This window comes from Glycine max, chromosome 6 (assembly GCF_000004515.6).
Source record: "Glycine max cultivar Williams 82 chromosome 6, Glycine_max_v4.0, whole genome shotgun sequence".
Classification (NCBI taxonomy): domain Eukaryota; kingdom Viridiplantae; phylum Streptophyta; class Magnoliopsida; order Fabales; family Fabaceae; genus Glycine; species Glycine max.
Window position 1 is genome coordinate 11,125,131 of NC_038242.2, and position 18,434 is coordinate 11,143,564.

Below are 18,434 nucleotides of genomic sequence, written 5' to 3' on the forward strand. Positions count from 1 at the left end.
TATTATGATATATTATAAAGCAACACACTTACTTGTAGTGAACAAGTAGAGAAGGAAGAAAAAAAAGAAACCGAAAGTAACGAGCCTGATCAGCTATCAGCGGTTTTTCAGGGGCGTTTTATTAGGCATTATTTTTGTTTGTTTTGATTGTATAGCACGGGTAAGTGCAATCAACATTGCCTATTGATAATTGTATATGCACACTGCAGAGGTTTGAATTTTAAAACTCAGTGTCACTTTGTCGTCCACGTGGCAGTCACCGACGAGTAACGACGCGCATTGCGCACTTCCTTTCTCTCTTTCCCCTTTGTTTCTCTCTTTAACACACACTAGTCTCCCTGCACTGCCGTCCATTCTCTCCAGAACCTTCCCATGCTCTGCTCGCCCCAGACCGGAAAATCCGGTCTAAACTGGCTCGACCGCCTCCGCTCCAACAAGGGCATCCCCACCGGCGACGAACCTGACCTCGATTCCTTCCTCCTCTCGGCCCCTCCGCAATCCCCGCAGGCCCGCCCCAATGACCCGCCCCTTAACCCTCCCTCCGTGGCCCGCGACGAGCCCATGCCCATGAGCACCATCCTCGCTGAGCTCTTCTGCATGGGCGCCACCCTCTCCAAAACAAACAAGAAATGCCCCAGGAAACAGACCAACCCTAAAATCTTCCTCGCTTCCTCCGCCGCCGCCACCACCACCACCTCCTCTAAATCCTCCGCCCCAGTCCCCGCCCCCGCCGCTCCCAGTAGCGACGCGTTGGTGCCGGAAGTGGAAGATGAACCCGCCGCGGATCGCGACGAGGACGAGGAGGAGGGGAACGAGTTGAAGGGGTTCACAAAGAGCGAGGTGACGGTAATTGACACGAGTTGCCCCGGGTGGAAGGTGGACAAGTTCGTGTTCAGGAAGAACAACGTTTGGAAAGTCAGAGAGCGGAAACCTAAGAACAGGTTTCTCGCCAAGAGGAAAAGTAACTCCACTTTCGCACCTCGTGAAGTTGATGTCAATGCAATTGAGAACTCCAAGTAAGACCATACGTAGTTTTTGTTTCTGCGTCTATTTTGCTTCAATCATTCCAATGCGTTTGTTTCAGTTTCAACTTTGAAATCAAAACTTTTCAATTATTCGATGGCGTCTGTGTTTAATTTTTAAATTGTGTTAGTTACTCTTATCACAGCTAATACCGTCGTTACGTGCTTTAAATTTTTGTGTTTCTGTATTCTGTGTTGCTGTTATGTGGTGTTTTGTGTTGTTCGCATCGTTATCGCATGCTTGGAAAATGGTAGTGCCTTTATATTTTATGTTGGTTTCGGTGGATTGCTATATTTCCTGTTCAAGATTTGTATTGGTGGGGGGTTTGGAGTGGCAATGTCGGTGTTCTTTTAACTGTTTTGTCATCTCACGCACGGAAGTTTTTGCTTGGATTTGACAATGATTTGATGAAGAATAAAATTGCAACTTCTAGTGCAATGTAGAAAAGTGTTTGCTTTCCTACTTCTATTCTTGGATTCTTTAATCATTAAATTTCCTGTTCTGCTGGCTTTTGTTCTTAATACTTGACAAGGTTTGCTTATATAATTGAAATTGTTCAAACTACATCTTATATAATTCCTACCCTATGTTTACATGTGTTGTATAATCTTTGGTTAAGTTATTGAAGTCTAATATTACCATGTTAGTATGATTAGTTAACTCAGGTTCAAATTTCTTGTGACATTAATATTCTTGTGGTGCTGACATGGGCAAATTGTGTTTACTTTGGTAAAAAGTTATACATAATTCGGTGCTAACAAACATGATGGTATTTGTTTTAAGAGCTTTCTGTGTATAGAAGCTAGCAGTGTTGAATGAAAGGTATATTACCTATTGAGTCAGAGTGGTCCTTTTAGGCAACCTTTTTTAGCATTTAAAACCATTTTCCATTCTCCCTGTTGCTTAATTAATAGTGCAAGAAAATATAAAGAAAAATATGTCTAACTATAAATGGGCAAATTGTTGTCTTACAATGCTGGAGGTTAATGTGATGCTCATTGCCTCCTATATTTTTATTTATTTATTGAGATTGGCTTGTAGATCTGTTAATACTACTTGTATTGTCCTCTCTCTCAAATTTAAGTATGATGACGATTCCTTCAACTACATACACTACTGTTGTTGATTTACAACACCACCTGACATCCAGAAGCAAAATGAGAGGATAACATCATTTGATGATTAGTTTTAATGATCGGAGACTCTGTTATGCACAAGCTTATTACTGTGTTTTTTAAGATAAAGGACAAAAGCTCTGAAAAGCTCAGTTTTCTATTTTTATTTTTATTTGAAGCTGTTCATAATTAATTTTAGAGTATTACTACTTGCACATGCGTCTTACTATTTCCCTATAAGCCTGTGTATATTTAACTAGCCCTTCTTAAACTTTTCCCAAATGGCTTAAGTTATTCACACACAACCATTGTGAGACGATTAATTATCATTCATAATTTTACCCTGAAGTTTTCTTTGTCATTAAAAGAAACGATTACATTAAATTCTAATCAATAATATTATCTTTGTATTTTCTTTAGTAAGTTTTAACACACAGACATTGCAATTCAGCACAAATTTTCCATGTGTTTCAATAAATGAAGTCTGTTGTACTTCAATCTGCATACCCTTGTATGATTAGATTTATACAAATTCTGTTTTTGGTGGTCAGTTTGTTTTATATTACCATTTCTGCCTCCCTCTAAATTTCCCTTGAGCTCTTTGAGATAAATTTCCAAGATATCTCTATGTTGTCTTGTTCTAGAATTGAGAGCAAGCTAGTTTTCTGTCAACACCTGTTTTGTGCTGTTTGGGAACTACCTTGATGATAGACACTGTGGAATTAATACAAGTTGGTCCTTGGTATTATTTAATTTTGTTTCTACATTAATAATGTTGATAACATAAATATAACACATTTGCATTTGTTCTATCGGTTCATATATATATATATATATATAATATGTTGAACTATGTTACGTTTCAGGTTGTGAAGCAAGTGATTGTATGCAATGCTTTTCACCTTTGAAATAAGTTGCAATAAGTCAATCAGTATAAACAAATGTTCTTTTTTTTAGGGTCATTGCATGGTGATTATATCCACATTTTGTGGATGTGGCATATTTCAACTTTCAAGTACATATAATTTTGCAGTCCTAAGAATTTTAATATTTCTTGTGCTGTCATGTTCAGGGACAATGTAATCAACATGAGAGGAGAGAAGCCTGTAAAGACACAAAAGGTGATCTAAAAGCCTTACCCAAAAAGAGGCAAGTACACTTACTGTAAATTGCTTATGGTCACTGATTTTCTTGTTTTGATGCTTTAATCAGGCCATTTTGGTAAGAAGTATGTGAAGAACATGGAAAGGAAGGAGATCTATGTAACTAGACTATAAGGTAGTTCGGATAGGTTGATCTTCTTCCTTTCACATCTCTTCAAATACTCTCTTTCTATGTTGACTAGAAATAGAAATATGCCATAACACCTTACAGGTTCTCTTTTTTTTTTTTTTTTCAGGTTTTCCAAACAAATCCAGAAAGGAAAATACATCTGTCATTTTAATAACAGCCACCTCTTTGTAAAAGAGCACAGGAAAAAGAACAAAGTTTAAGAAACCAAGAGTCAGAAAATAATTAAAGTCTTTACAGGTCATTTAACTTGAAATTTTAAGTTAGCTGCAGCAAGTTAATGCAGGTTTCGCCTTTGTGCAATTTGATGGTGGCACTACTGATCTATCATTGGCATTTATCAATTAAAAACTACGATGTCCTCTTGGAAAGAGCTTGGTTTTGGAGTTCTAAACATGCATTGTAGTGTCAAAACATTAGCCTTTGTAAATTTCGGTTCTATTTTTCCTAAATTGAAATATTTTTTTCTTCAATATATTACTATATTTGCAGCCGTGAGTTGCTTTTCTTTCCTTGGTTAATTATTAGGATATTTTGCTTCATGTTAGATAGAGACTCATATTTTGATATAATTCTTTTTAAAAGTGAATTAGTACAAGTTCAGCTAACACCATTAAGAATGAGCCAGTCGCTAGGGGTTTAGATATATTGCACGTGGTCATATATTTAGACTTTATGTTGTCATTGAAAAAGGGGAATTGAAATTATCTCATGATACAAACTTATAAGAGGATGGCCTTGTAAAAGAAAAGAGGCAATAAATTTTTTAATTGGGCCTACCATTATTTATGTCGGGTCTAAAATTCAAGGGGTTACATTTGTTAAAATCTTTACGTTTATGCTATAATCTTAGAAGCTATATTAGAACATAGGTTAATTAATCTTTAGGTTTCTCTGTTGTTTTCGATTTTTTTATATTTATTTTAGAAGTTTGTAACTAACTACTTGGAGTTTCAAAGAATCCTTACCATACTCCTAGAAATTTTTGTGGTCTTTTAACAATTGAGATCTATCTAGAAAGTTTTGAAACTGAGAAGATTAAGTTGACAAAAAAAAAAAAAAAACTTGTTGAGATTGTAACTAACTACTTGGAGTTTCAAAGAATCCTTACCATACTCCTAGAAATTGTTTGCAGAGATTCTGACACCCAAGAAACTAGTAGAATAGCGATAAGTAGAAACTAATAGAATAGCGATAAGTTGACATGGATAGAACGCACTTGAGAGAGGGGGTGGGATGATAATGTTGGGAAATCTATAAGCATTTGCTAAGTGACCATATGATGGGCAAGAATATGGCGAATTAAGAGTGACCATATGATGGGTTAAATCACTTATTGTTAACTTGTTGAGAGGTCTCTACTTACTGTTAGAAAGTTATAAAATTGTTATCCCATCAAGTAGATTTTATGACGAATAAGAACTCATTAGAAAGTGGGCAATTTGCTCTCAACACAAGAACTGAATTTTCTCGTCAGATGAAGAATTATAAACTAGCAATATATTTAGGCACACTCATCCTTGATCCTTCTCTATTAATGATGATATGTTATAGTAGTAACTTGTATCTATGCATGATTTAGACATTCTACAGTTGCTTTAAATTTTATCATTGGGTCCCTATATTTTTCAACATCCAACATTTTGAAAATGCAAAAATATGTTAAATCTTAGGCCTGAACCTGTGATTGCATAAGTGTGAACAAGTAATGAAATGCCTACTACATAACACATTTGGTATGAGTACAACCAAACTATTATATGTAAAGTTTTGAAAGGAGTTTCGAGTGCAAACACGAAGAGATATAATCCGGTTGACTTTAGTCAATTTTAGAGTGTTTAGAAGTTTAAATCAATTAAGTGATATCAGGTTGGTTTGGTTAGGTTTTATTGAAGACAATTCTGGACAATTCTGGGCAGCATCTTCAAAACTAGAAAACTCTGTTTGATTGTGACCCTATCACTTGCACTTCTCTCGGTGACCAACATTTACCTAATCAACTCTACACAACACAAGATAAAATTTGCTAGACATACAATTAAATAAAGGGCAGAGGTGAAAAATGATAAACTTTTCATGGTGTAATCTGGATAAGCAATAGACACGAAACAGAACAAAACCAGTGATGAAAATTATTGTGTAGCATTGTTAGAGAAAAGGCGTATTCTGGGCATTATATGCAAATGCAGTGCAATCAAAATGGTGCATCTCTTTCATTCTACAGTCGCTTGTCATCCAAGCATACAATACATCATACTTTAAAACGTCAGAGCCTCCATTGAATTTGCCTATGCACTTCTGGCTCCAAGAAACCACCATTAGTATCCGCTAATCATGTACAAGCTCTTGTGTTCTTACAAAAAGAGTTTCTTGTGGGAGCCCATCATTCTTTCAGAGAGGATTCTATAGCTGGTTCAAGCACTACAGACTCCAATTTCTCTGCTTCACCATCACCTTTAGGTATAATGAGTCCATATCCTCCTTCTTTTCGTTTGTACACAATATTAATTTCCCCTGAGAGGAAAAGCATTTTAATTCCCAGGATAAATTACTCATAGTAAGTGGGGGAGGGGGAGAAAATGGTGGGAGAAACAAAACCAAACAAAAGATAGATACACACTAATAGCTCACCAGTTTCTTCATTTCGAAAACCATAAAAGTCATGATCAACATTTTCAAGCTGTTCAATTGCTTCAGCCACAGTCAATGGTGGCATGTCAAAGTACTTTGTGCGAACAACCTGATCAGACAGCTCACAATTCGGGTAGGCGCAATGTAAGCAAAGAGAAAGAAAAGCACAGTCTCATGATAAGCAATAATGTATCTACCAACAACAGATAGCACAGGAGTTTTTCAATATGAATACAAGGTTTGAATTACTCACAGCTTACCACCCATCAAATTCTCTATCCTGTGTATTTAGAACTTTCACACTTCTATACAACAAAACCTTATCCCACTAGGTAAGACCGGCTACATGGATCACACAATGTTATTCCACATGGTTAACAATGAATACAAATGTTGACAAGTATACATGTATGAACCCAATTCAAGATGTGCAAAATCAGAAATCAAAGCGAGCATAATAAAGAAAATGAAGGAAATTGGCATGACACGAAGAAGAGATAAAATGAAACCAAACAAGACCGATAACTGTTAAGTACCAACTACCAACCTCATCAATTGATTCTTCCTCCTCCCGTGGGGATAATATTTCATCCTCTTCCATAGGTAATTGCTCCACGGGCTCCCTAACCTTTAGCCTATTGAACCCCTTCATGTGGCGACCATGATCTGACACCTTTTCCTTTATTTTCCTCAACTTCCTCTGAATGATTGATGACACCAAATCTATACTTCCATAGGTGCTTTCAGCATCCTCCTCAGCCCGCACCACTCCATGCCTTTTCGTGAACAAAGTCACCTAATGCAAATCCAAATCAAAGGATTGGACCCACTAGGTATGTTTGTGCAATGCTGCAATTAATCCCACCCCAGATTACAAAAAATGGAACTTGAAAATGAAGATAGACTCACCTCACATCTACGAGTTCTGGGTCCTCGCCCAAATTCACCTCCTCCTCGAATAGAAAGCCTCACATCAACCTCTCTCACTAGGTGACTGTGCTTCTGAACCGCTTTCCCCACTTTGTCTTCCACGTGCTGCTTCACTGCATCAGTGAGCTAAAAACCAAGACAAATAGCTAATTAGGCCAAATTCAAGAAAGGTTAAAACTGGGGTTCCGAAGTTGTTGCTTTTGAGAGAGAGAAAAAGTGAGGGTAGCATGTGTGGGTAAAAGTAAAACCAAAACCCAAGCATACCTCGAGATTTTTACCCTGAATGATCAATTTGACGGAAGAGAGAGGACCGTCCCATGACATGCGAGTGGAGAGAGAACGGCCACGGTTGCTTGTGGAAGTGGCGGCATATTTGAGGGTTACGATGTGGCCCAAGAAAGTTGTGGAGAGTGTATTAGAGAAGTGGGGATATGACGAGGAGGGTGATAAGGGAAGATAACAAGAGGGGCGAAGGGTGGAATTGAAGTTAAAGAGAGTAGCCATTGAATAGAAAGTGGATGAAGATGGAAGAAGGGGAAGGAAGGTATAGTGTAGTGTTGTGTGAGAGTGACAGCAATGGATATGGGGCGTCTCTTTCTTCTTGTCGGATGACGATGAATATTCAAGTGACACACGTGGCCAATTTTATCTATAACAAAACAATTTTAATACATTTTGGACATTTAAGTTTTTTTTTTCATGCCACGACGAGTACAAATCATTTGCAGTAGACTAGAGTGATATTTAGAGCAGTAAAATTTTTATTGATCAATTTTAATTTTCAACTATACATCTAATTACACTCGATGCATTCTATGTAAAACTGTATTATTAAAATGTTGCATTGGTACTTTTATGAATACTATAAATAATGAATATGATGTGATTAACTGCATGATTTAAGGCAAAGATTAGTCAATAAGAATTTTATTATTTGCATTCATTTTCAGCCTATTAGGTTAAAGAATATAATATTATAATTGATAGTAACTTAAATGATTTTTTACATATTAACATAGATCAAGATCAAACACATAGATTTCTCGTTAAATAAAACGTTTCCACAATATGTGAGTGTACGATACCTAACTATTATGTCAATGAGTTAAATTTGAGATGTTTAAGTTTTACGAATGACTAATAATATAATATTTCCTAAGACACTCCTTTTAGTATACTCATGGGGTATCAAATGTAAGGAAACAAATCAAATTAGTTAATCACATTACACAAAATTCAATTAATAAACAATTTTCTCCAAACTAATATTTCATTTGGAACTTAGTATAGCAATAAAAAAAATCATTAAAATTAACACCTTAATTTTGGTTCAATCGAATAGTGCCTAATTTACCAATTATGAATCAAAATACTTTTTTTCGGTGGTTAATTTAACGTGTTGTTTTAATTGTGCAAGTTGGGTTAGGCATATAGAACAAATATATTAAGAATTTGGATAGCACTAAAGAATTCTTCTACAAATTAATTGTAGTATTTTCATTGAAAATACACTGAATAGTGAACAAGGATAATACATGCAAGAAATGACCCAAGTAGTGGATGATGATTTTTACATTGTTTCTCTTTATTTTTCGAATTTTGAATTATTTTTCTTTATTTTAGACAGGACCAACCTGTTTAGCCGGTGAGCTAAAATGTGTGGCTGCGGGCCTCCAATAATGAAACTCGTTTAAATTACAGGCCCAAGCATGAGTGCGGACTTAAACTGACTAGAGGTTACTCGTATATCCAACTCTACAATAATGTTAACCTGCACACCAAATTCATTTAGCCCGTGAGTTATGCAGTTAGGAATGAAAAGCCCCACATCTAATTGGGCTCTATATTAAAAAAGCCTATAGCCCACACGGGTCACGGGCTAAATGGCCACTACGGGCCGCAGCACAGGCATCTCATGTATTTGAGTGCTGCTAGGTGCACCCAGTATTATTGTTGATGCACCCAGCACTAACCACGAAAAGACAAAAATATTCCTTATGGATCAAGTTAATCCGTAAGTTAATTTTTAAGACTTATGAATCAACTTGATTCGTAAGTCTTTTACAGATCAACTTGATCCGTAAGGGGAGAAATTAACAAGAGTAATTTTACCATTTTTAAAGAATGCTGGGTGCACCTAGCAACACTCAACACTCATGTATTTTCTTTGCTCAAATATCATTATGAAAAGCTGCCCCCAAAAAAGAATTTGGTATGCTGGGTCAGAAACCGTCTCGTCCTAAGTTGTGCAAATTATTTGATCAGCATTGCATTGTGTTCTGTTGCTTTCGTTGTAGCTTGCAATAAAAAACTTTAGGCCAAGTTCATCGCCCTTAATTTGCGCATGCTCACATGCACGTGGCTTTCCAGCTCTTTAGCTAATGCAGAATGATACATAAACATTTATTTATTTTATTTCTTATTTCTTCCTATCTCATCATGTAAATCCTATAATATCTATAGCCTTTTCTCTTTTTATGTGTCTTATAACATTTAGGATGTTCATGAAACATTTTTCTTACTTAATACGGATCAGAAGAGCAAATCATTCTTTTCTTCCCTTGTCCACTTTTCGTATTAAATCGGGCACTAGCCACTAGTGCACTACACCCGTAAAAGTAATTTACATTATCACCATAATATAGAGGAAATACTCATTTATAAGTGTACTTTGTGTTAGTGCCACTTAATAGGGAATTTTTAATCTCTTGAGCTTGCTTTATCTCTTTCCTGAAGGTAAAACCTATCGTATGAATTGGATATGTTGCTGTTCAATTTGAATTTAGGTAGTATATACTAGCTATTTTATGAATCATTTTCATTTACTCTAGAAAAGAAAATATCTTCTCTCCTCCAGTATTCGTCATGCAACAACTAGGGCCATTAATGTATATAGAGATTTTATAACCAAAGAGGTACATCTATATAGTACAGGAGTGCGAACAGTTTCTCCATCAAATAAAATTTCAAGCCAATCGCAATGGGTTAGTGATAAAACATTTACATAATTTATACGAGGGCAGTTGTGAATTTAAATATTCGTCTTAATAACAATCAATAGACCAAATTAGTTGATCTATATGTCCCACACGCATAATAACAAATTCTAATTAAATAAGCATCATTGAATGTTAATGTAATATACCTAAAATATAAAAATAAAACATTTAAACTATCCCTGAAGAATGCTGCTCTTGAAACAGTGCCTTTTCTTTTTGTCTTCAAGCTGCTCTTCCTACAAATAGATGAATAGCCGAATACATATGACTTTGTTCTCTAGCATAATAAGATCGTTATTTAAAACTTTAGGCTCTATGTATGCAAAGTCAACATCAGCAACTAATGAGAATCACTTATTAATCAATTCAGCCCCTGTTTGCCACCAAAAAAGCAGTTATTAATCAATACTAATTTTTTTTTCTGAATATCAATACTAAATAAATATTGGTCACGTGTTTAAATATTGATCTCGATCATATATAAAAAATTAACACAGATAAATTAGTTTTTAGAAATGTAAAGTAGCATTTTCAAGGAAAACAAAATTTTGCTGCAAAATGAAAGAAAGTTTATAGTTTATAACTTACTAGGAAATAAATAATATACTATTGTGGAAAATAATAAATAAAAAATGGAAATATTTCCTTGTTCAAAATACAAGTTTAGTCCAAATAAAGCTTCACCCCTGAAACTTCTATAGAGAAGAGAAGTATACATTATAGCTTAATATCTCATACCAACCAAAGTAGTTTTAGCGACATTTGATCATGAGTTCAAGTCCTCTTAAAATAAGCTAATTAGCGTGACTTCAAACCAAAGCTATTTTCCGAATCTTTAGATTTTGAAAAAAAAAAAACAAAATAAACATTTTTATCTTAATTATTAAAAGTTATGCTTATCATAATCACTTATTAATTGACTGTATAAAATATTTTATACTAAGAATTATTATAAAAAACAATAAACTTACATACATATTAGTTTGTTATTAGAAGATAATACCAAATTTCTAAAAACTTCTAACTTTTAATAATAGCATTACAACTCCATAAATCATCCACCAATGACTTGCAATCAACTTCAATGACCTGCACTGAAACAACACTGGTCGTGGAAGATTGCAGCAGCAATGTTGAGCTTTAGCAAATCTTTTGGATTAATAAAACCATAACGGGAGGATTATTTTGTCTGATACATTGATCATTTGCCTATTTGTTTTAAAAGAGATTTCTTCTATTCATGCATTGGGAAAAAAGTATTTATCTTAGAATGCATTTGATTCACGAATTAATTTTTTTTTATCGAAAATGTAAACATTAGAATATGAATTTTTTATGCTTGTTATAAGTTTTGAAAACTTATTCTCAAGTATTAATGAAACTCATTTTATGATGTTCGTGAAAAGTCATTATTTTAAGAATGATATACTTTTTTTTTTCAAACTGTTATTCTTACCAAAAGGGATAAAAATGGGATGTTCACGTGAGAATATGAAAAATTATTCTATAAATACACATGCAACTTTTATTTATTTTTATTTGAATTATTTTAAATTTTAAAAATAATTCTAAGAATATTAAAACGTAATTAAACATGTTTTTAAATATACTAAAAATTAATATATTTAATTTTCATATTCCTAAGAATGTAATATTATTCCGTGAAAAAACGTTTCCTCAATATTTGTTCTTTTATTTGTATGCGGTGATTTGAACTAAACTACTAGTACCATTTTTTTTTATAAGCAAAGTGTATATATTTATTTGAACCAACTCAAAGCACAAGTTGTGCCTTGAGCCAACACGAGCATATTACACAATAGGTACTGATACCAATTAAGTTATCTATAAAACTAAGCTATATATGCTTTTCATTAAATAAAATTATTGTAAGAACTCAATAATATATAAAATTTAATAAACAAGAAATAGAGGTCTTTGGTAGTCAAGAAATGGAGTTAGAATAAAAAAAAAAAATCGAAGACTAAAAAGGAGAAGAAAAGAAATGCAGAAAGACAAATCACCGAAAACAAAATACAGTAGGCTTCTAGAGATGGGAATAAGTGTCAAAACATTTAAAAGTAGGGTAGTTTGGGAATTTAGAGAGAGAAAAATGAAATGGTTAATAATTGGATAAGAAGAAGACTCTGTAATGAGAGGCAATAAGATTTAGAAAAGTGTCCTTGGGTTGATTTGAACGTCATCCCATATCTAAGCTTAGGGACTAGGGTGGTAAATGAACATGCAGGCCACTTCACGCATTGAATCGTGGACTTTCCTCCAACGGAGGAGCGAGTATCCAGCACGAAAGACAGTGGGCGCGTGAGGAGCTCCCCTCCTCGTAGATAGCGTTTGACAACTTCAAAGCCACAAAACGAGACTCTCCCCTAGGACAGAGCCACGTGTCTCGGTGTCGTCCATGTGATACATGGGCAGCCTCAAAGCACTCAAAAATATCTTTGAGAGAGTGGGTTTAAATTAATATCTTTTCTGCCGGCGGGGCCCACTCAGCGGCAATTGTCCCACACATAAAATATCCACATGAAATGAAATTCGGATATTTTTTGGAAAGAAGCGAAGTTAATAAGAACCAAAGAAATAAATAAATAAAAAAGCGGGTGAAAAAATATCCACCACCAAACCCACCCACGAGAACCCAATGGCTTTTTGGCTTTAGATCTTTGGTCGAAAACCAGATCTCATTGCTGACGTGGATCATGTGGGCCACCTCTTCCAAGTGTCTAGATATTTTCCCAAACCAGGATATTTTCGGCAGCCGTTGGATCCGAGGTCGTTTAACGCTCGTGTCTCATCCCACGCCGTTCGATCCTCCCGCTGTTAAACTTAACGGTGTCTGTGCCTGTCCAACCTTTCTTCCATATATCGCCTTTTTTCTTTGTTGCTTTCTTATTTTTTACCCTCCAAATTTCGATACGAGATATTGTGTGCTTGTTCAGAGTGGTTTTGGTTTGGTTCCCCAGCAGATTCTGAATTCTGATGCTATAGTACCATTCCATGCCAGAGGTGGTGATGAGTGGAGAGAAGAACTCACTGGGAGTGGAGGGGCTTGCGAAGGAAGATAGTGGTGGAAGTGGGAGCAAGGGTGGTGCTGCTCATTTGAAGGGCTTTATGAGGTGGGAGAAGTTCTTGCCCAAGATGATTTTGAGGGTGCTATTGGTTGAAGCAGATGATTCCACCAGACAGATTATTGCCGCGCTTCTCAGAAAATGCAGCTACAAAGGTAACACCACCTTCTTTTATTGCTTCTTTCCTTTAATTTCATCAGGATAGTTCTGTTTTGGTTATTTGTTCGTTCTTTGGTGTGAATTCGGGTTTGTGTTTGTTTTTTCTTTTTTTTGTTTATTTTATTCATTCGACTCGACCTGGATATGGAACTTGCTTGTTTGTTGCTTCTTTTATGGTCAAGATTATAATTTACTTTTTTTTATGCAACTAAACTTGTACTGTTTGTTTGCTATGTTTGCATTATGTTTGTCTCTGCTCAATTTCCTGTTTTTGTGGCTTGCTGCTAAGTTGCTTATTTTAAAATAAAGCGTGTGTAGATTTGGTCGGATTGTTCTGCTTTTTCCTCTGTCACTCTTCTGATTTTTTGAAGGATGAAACCGTGAATTTGATTGATTGTAAGCATGGGCTTCTTTTCTGGGGTCTTTGTCATTAAGGGTATTGACCAGACCCAATGAAAAGGGGGAAGAAAGAGCAAGATGAAGAAGCTATTAGTATATTCAAGACTTCTGAGTCCCAATTTGAGAAAGGAATGACATATGATCTTCGGTATTATAAAGTGTGCCAGCAGTCTAAAAGCTTATGATGAGGATTTAATATTGAAAAGAAAAAAAATTAGGGAAAGAAGTGAAAAATTGTGTGCACAAAACATGGGCCTTTTTGTTTATTTTATATAGTTGTAATATTTTTTTCTTTTTTAAAGAAATTATCTATTCTCTTACAGGTTATGTGATGGGGATCTGGGTTCAATGAAAGTCTAAGGATCTAATGGCTCCTTTCCACTTGCTTTAAGAGTCTTGGCAGTCTGGAAACTACAGGCTTACATGATAGTGATACAATTGTTTTCTTACATGATATAATTATTTTCAGTTGTCTATTTGCCATGAAATTTCTATTATTGACCTTTCTTCTTGTTTGAAACTTTTAATGTGAGAAAATTAAGTACTTGAAACTAATTTACACAATATTAGAACTTCAAAATAACTTTGTTCATCTGCTTTGAGCAGTGGCTGCTGTTCCTGATGGCTTGAAGGCGTGGGAATTACTGAAGGGAAGACCACACAATGTTGATCTAATTCTGACAGAAGTGGATTTGCCATCCGTATCTGGCTATGCACTTCTCACATTAATTATGGAGCACGAGATTTGCAAAAACATCCCTGTTATAAGTATGATATCCAAGATAAATGTTTTAGCTGCTATGGAATTTTCCAGCTTTGTTAATAATACCTCAAGTAACTGATCTGCATTTTTTTTAATGTTTTTCAGTGATGTCTTCCCAAGATTCAATTAGCACAGTATACAAATGCATGTTGAGAGGTGCTGCTGATTATCTTGTTAAGCCCATTAGAAAAAATGAATTGAGGAACTTGTGGCAACATGTTTGGAGAAGACAATCAGTAGGACTTCTATTCATTCATTTTTCAGTTCTTTTTTCCTTTTTTTACTTAAATACTCAGATATTAATATATTATTGACAACTGATTGAATTTTAATTTATTATTTATTTTCTCTGTCAGTCAACCACAGGCATTAATGGTCCCCAAGATGAGAGTGTTGCACAACAGAAGGTTGAAGCCACTGCAGAAAATAATGCTGCTAGTAATCGTTCAAGTGGTGATGCTGCTTGCATTCAGAGAAATATGGAATTAATTGAGAAAGGAAGTGATGCACAGGTTAGTTTTCCAGACCTATAATTTTTTTTAATATTATTGCAGTTATTTGAAGACATTTGTAGCAAAGACAAAGAACAACACCATCAAGTACATTAGGTATATCACTTGACTAGCCAGGGGCTGTAGAGCTTCGATGGAATCATCTAATTATCATTCTATTTCCTTTTCTTGGTTAATTCATTGCAAATGAGAATGTTTCTTCTAAGATGCTTGGATAATATGATACTACATTCGTAATAGTCTCCAATGTTGACACTTTTGCATGCTAATCTCTGTTAAGCTTGGAAATTCTATCATATCAATGTCTGAAATTGTCCACCAGTTATTTCCTATGCAGTTTTTCTTTTTAACTGCTTTGGAATACTACCAAAAGCCAAACACCTTTGGGAATGGCAGCAGTCCTCTAAAAATTTACATTTAGTCAGTATACGTCAAATGCATAATGTTTGCCAGTAGATATTTATGTATTTTTATAAACCTCTTATAGTTAAAAGAAATTTTCTTTCAGTATGGGTTGTCTATATGAAGTTTTCATGTAGAGACTAAATGATTGCTTTCTGTTGCAGAGCTCTTGTACGAAGCCTGACTGTGAAGCTGAGAGTGGCCCTGTCGATAACATCGATAACATCCAGGAATTTTCTCCGCTGAAATGTGGGGAAGCGTATCCAAGTGGAACAGAGACACAACAGGTTGAAACAAGCATTCGCTTAGGCCAGACATTAATGATGCATGCCAGTCATGCTGGAGGTAAGTTTCTGCTTCTTTACTTATACCATTACTTGATAAGGAAGAATATCCAAAATTTAACCTAACTTATTTTTCTGTTTAGGATTAAATGTGAGCATCTGCAAAAATGGTGAGGCAAGCACAACTGATGCTGATCCAGAGCATTTTGGGAATGGCATCAGTGGTGAGGCTCATGACAATCACTATGTTCAAATGAACTCTTCCAAGGAAGCCATTGACTTCATTGGAGCATTTCATACTCATCCAATCTGCACCCTGAAAAATTCCACAGTTAATTGCACGGGCAAGTTTGACCTTTCTCCTCAATTGGATCTTTCTCTGAGAAGATCTCGTCCCAGCAGCTTTGAGAATGAACTCACTGAAGAAAGGCACACCCTGATGCATTCTAATGCTTCAGCTTTCAAGCGGTAACTGCTAAAAACCCTTGTTATTCTTATTTTAAATCTTTTTGAAGTTACTTCCAGTTCTCATTATCTGGTAGAATCAGTTGGTTGCTTGTATTTGTCTGCACATCTTCCTTATTTATTTAATTTACTACAAATGAGTTCAAGGGATGTTGCATCTTAAACAAACTAACTAGAGTGGAAATATTCTCAGAACTATGTAAACATTTTAAGTTTTGATAAATAAATTTTACATAGTTTGATTTGTTTCCTTTTTAGGATGGGGAAGAGGTGGTAACTGCCCTGCTGAATTTCTATATTTCTAAATGCTTATCATTGAAATGGATTTTCATGCAGGTATACTAACAGGCAATTGCAAATCTCGACGCCTGCAGTGTTAATTAACTTCTCTGATCAACAAAGACAACAGATAGCAAATTGTGAAAAAAACATCTCACGCATCGCTACTGGCTGCAACTCAGATAGTTCAACACCTAGTATGCAAAGATGTATCGTGTCTCCAACTACAGTCCAATCAAAAGAACCTGAACTTGCAACCTCACACTCCCAGCCAGGGCATTCTCTCCCAATTCCTGTAAAGGGTGTAAGGTTCAATGATCTATGCACAACCTATGGTTCTGTATTTCCTTCAGTGTTTCGTGCCCAGTCAGGTTCACCAGCAATGCCAAGTCCAAATTCAGTTATGCTCCTTGAACCAAACTTTCAAGTCAATGCATTTTATCAGTCAAATATGAAAGAGAGTAGTTCAGAGCAGCTTTATGAACCTGGTGGTCCAAATGGAAACACCACCCAAAACCACATTGTGTACACACAGGAGCACAAATCAGAAAATGCAGAAGATCAAGGACATATCTCTCCTACCACTGATCAAAGTGTTTCAAGTAGTTTCTGCAATGGAAATGCAAGCCATCTTAACAGCATTGGTTATGGAAGCAACTGTGGAAGTAGCAGCAATGTTGATCAAGTTAACACTGTCTGGGCAGCTTCAGAGGGCAAGCATAAAGACCTCACAAGCAATGCAAACTCTCATCGATCTATCCAAAGAGAAGCAGCTCTAAACAAATTCCGCTTGAAAAGGAAAGAGAGATGCTATGAGAAGAAGGTTTGCCACTACCAGTATAACTTTTATATTATACAATGACTATCATTGTTTCAAAATATGCTAACTTTTTTCTTATACTTTTTAACAGGTTCGATATGAGAGCAGAAAGAAACTAGCAGAGCAGCGTCCCAGAGTGAAAGGACAATTTGTGCGTCAAGTGCATCCTGATCCTCTTGTTGCAGAAAAAGATTGCAAAGAATATGATCATTCACATATTTCTGACACACTGGAGAGGAGAGCATGAATTCCTTAGTATATAGTTGCTTCAAAATTTTGTTTTCCCGAATCCTTAAATACCAGAAGCACTTGATCTGTATATGCTTTCTAAAACCGTTTTTCTCATTTGCCCTTTCTGTAGATCGTGATATATAATATACCTGATGTATATCATTGTAATTTTACAGTCTTTAGGGATCTTCGTGCATCATTATTTATTTATTTATAAGGAGTTGTTTACTTACAGGGACTCACTGATTTTTTATCTTGTAAGAGTTTTTACTTACTACAATAGCATTATAATTTTTTTATAATAACTACCACTACCAGTTAACATTTATATTTTATTCAAAACTTGCACCTTTTTTTTTTATTTAAAAAATCGGTTTACCTTAAGGTGGTTGCAGGTTTAGCAAGCAAACTTTTCTTGAAGAGTGCACTTGAAAGAGTTTCGAAAATGATTCCCGTCCCACCACCACTACCCATATTCCTTCCCCACTAAAGGAGAATTGAAAAATGGAAAAAGAAGATTGATTTCCATTGGAAGCTGCATGATATCAGGACGCCGTCTATCTTTCTAAGGCTTTGCCATGTTATTTCGAAGTTTGTGGCCAACCTTTCAATGTAATTCAAAATAATTATTTATCCATATTATAAAAACACTTTCTTTCCCTTAGACTATTTTTAATGTTATTGAGAGTTAATTTGGACTACTATTAATAATTTTAAGTTTTTAAAAGAGCTAAAATGAAATTTTAAGCTTTCTTATTATTATTTTTGAAGCTTTGTATATATATATATATATATATATATATATATATATATATATATATATATATATATATTATTTTACTTTTGATAATAAAGGTTTGGAATTAGTTGTATTGAGAATTATTGAGAGAAAAAAGTATCATTGTAAAATTCATTTAGATTAAAATGAATTTAAGTATAACATAGATAGTAGTATAATATACTTATTTATCAGAAAAAGAAATTGTATTTTCTAAATATTGATGGAGTGTAATTTAATCGTATATTAATTTTTTTATGGAAATCAT

At 35.0% G+C, this 18,434-nt stretch overlaps 3 protein-coding genes across 5 annotated transcripts; 2 read left to right on the forward strand and 1 right to left on the reverse strand.

Moving 5' to 3' along the window:
* The first annotated feature begins 1 nt into the window (after position 1).
* LOC100776590 (uncharacterized) lies at positions 2–3,901 on the forward strand. 3 transcript variants are annotated; one of them, XM_003527951.5, is made up of 4 exons: positions 2–1,016; positions 3,211–3,259; positions 3,351–3,416; positions 3,538–3,901. In XM_003527951.5, exons 1-3 carry the CDS (start codon positions 373–375, stop codon positions 3,372–3,374), a joined length of 717 nt encoding a protein of 238 aa, XP_003527999.1. In that variant the 5' UTR covers positions 2–372; the 3' UTR covers positions 3,375–3,416; positions 3,538–3,901. The 3 variants fall into 3 exon arrangements, 2 of the variants coding, with proteins under 2 accessions (XP_003527999.1, XP_006581687.1); XR_414682.4 differs by having other exon boundaries at positions 208–1,016; positions 3,351–3,429; XM_006581624.4 differs by lacking the exon at positions 3,351–3,416 and having other exon boundaries at positions 212–1,016; positions 3,211–3,287.
* Positions 3,902–5,551: 1,650 nt separating this feature from the next.
* Positions 5,552–7,608, reverse strand: LOC100803327 (ribosome-binding factor PSRP1, chloroplastic). The gene is made up of 5 exons (XM_003526713.5): positions 7,254–7,608; positions 6,969–7,115; positions 6,607–6,855; positions 6,060–6,168; positions 5,552–5,942 (listed from the first exon to the last, which is right to left on the reverse strand). Exons 1-5 carry the CDS (start codon positions 7,491–7,493, stop codon positions 5,812–5,814), a joined length of 876 nt encoding a protein of 291 aa, XP_003526761.1. The 5' UTR covers positions 7,494–7,608; the 3' UTR covers positions 5,552–5,811.
* Positions 7,609–12,878: 5,270 nt separating this feature from the next.
* LOC100777119 (two-component response regulator-like PRR95) lies at positions 12,879–17,609 on the forward strand. Its single transcript, XM_003527952.4, has 8 exons — positions 12,879–13,229; positions 14,239–14,400; positions 14,501–14,631; positions 14,752–14,907; positions 15,474–15,654; positions 15,737–16,061; positions 16,395–17,160; positions 17,249–17,609. The coding sequence occupies exons 1-8, from the start codon at positions 13,004–13,006 to the stop codon at positions 17,402–17,404; spliced, it is 2,103 nt and encodes a 700-aa protein (XP_003528000.1). The 5' UTR covers positions 12,879–13,003; the 3' UTR covers positions 17,405–17,609.
* The last annotated feature ends 825 nt before the right edge of the window (positions 17,610–18,434 follow it).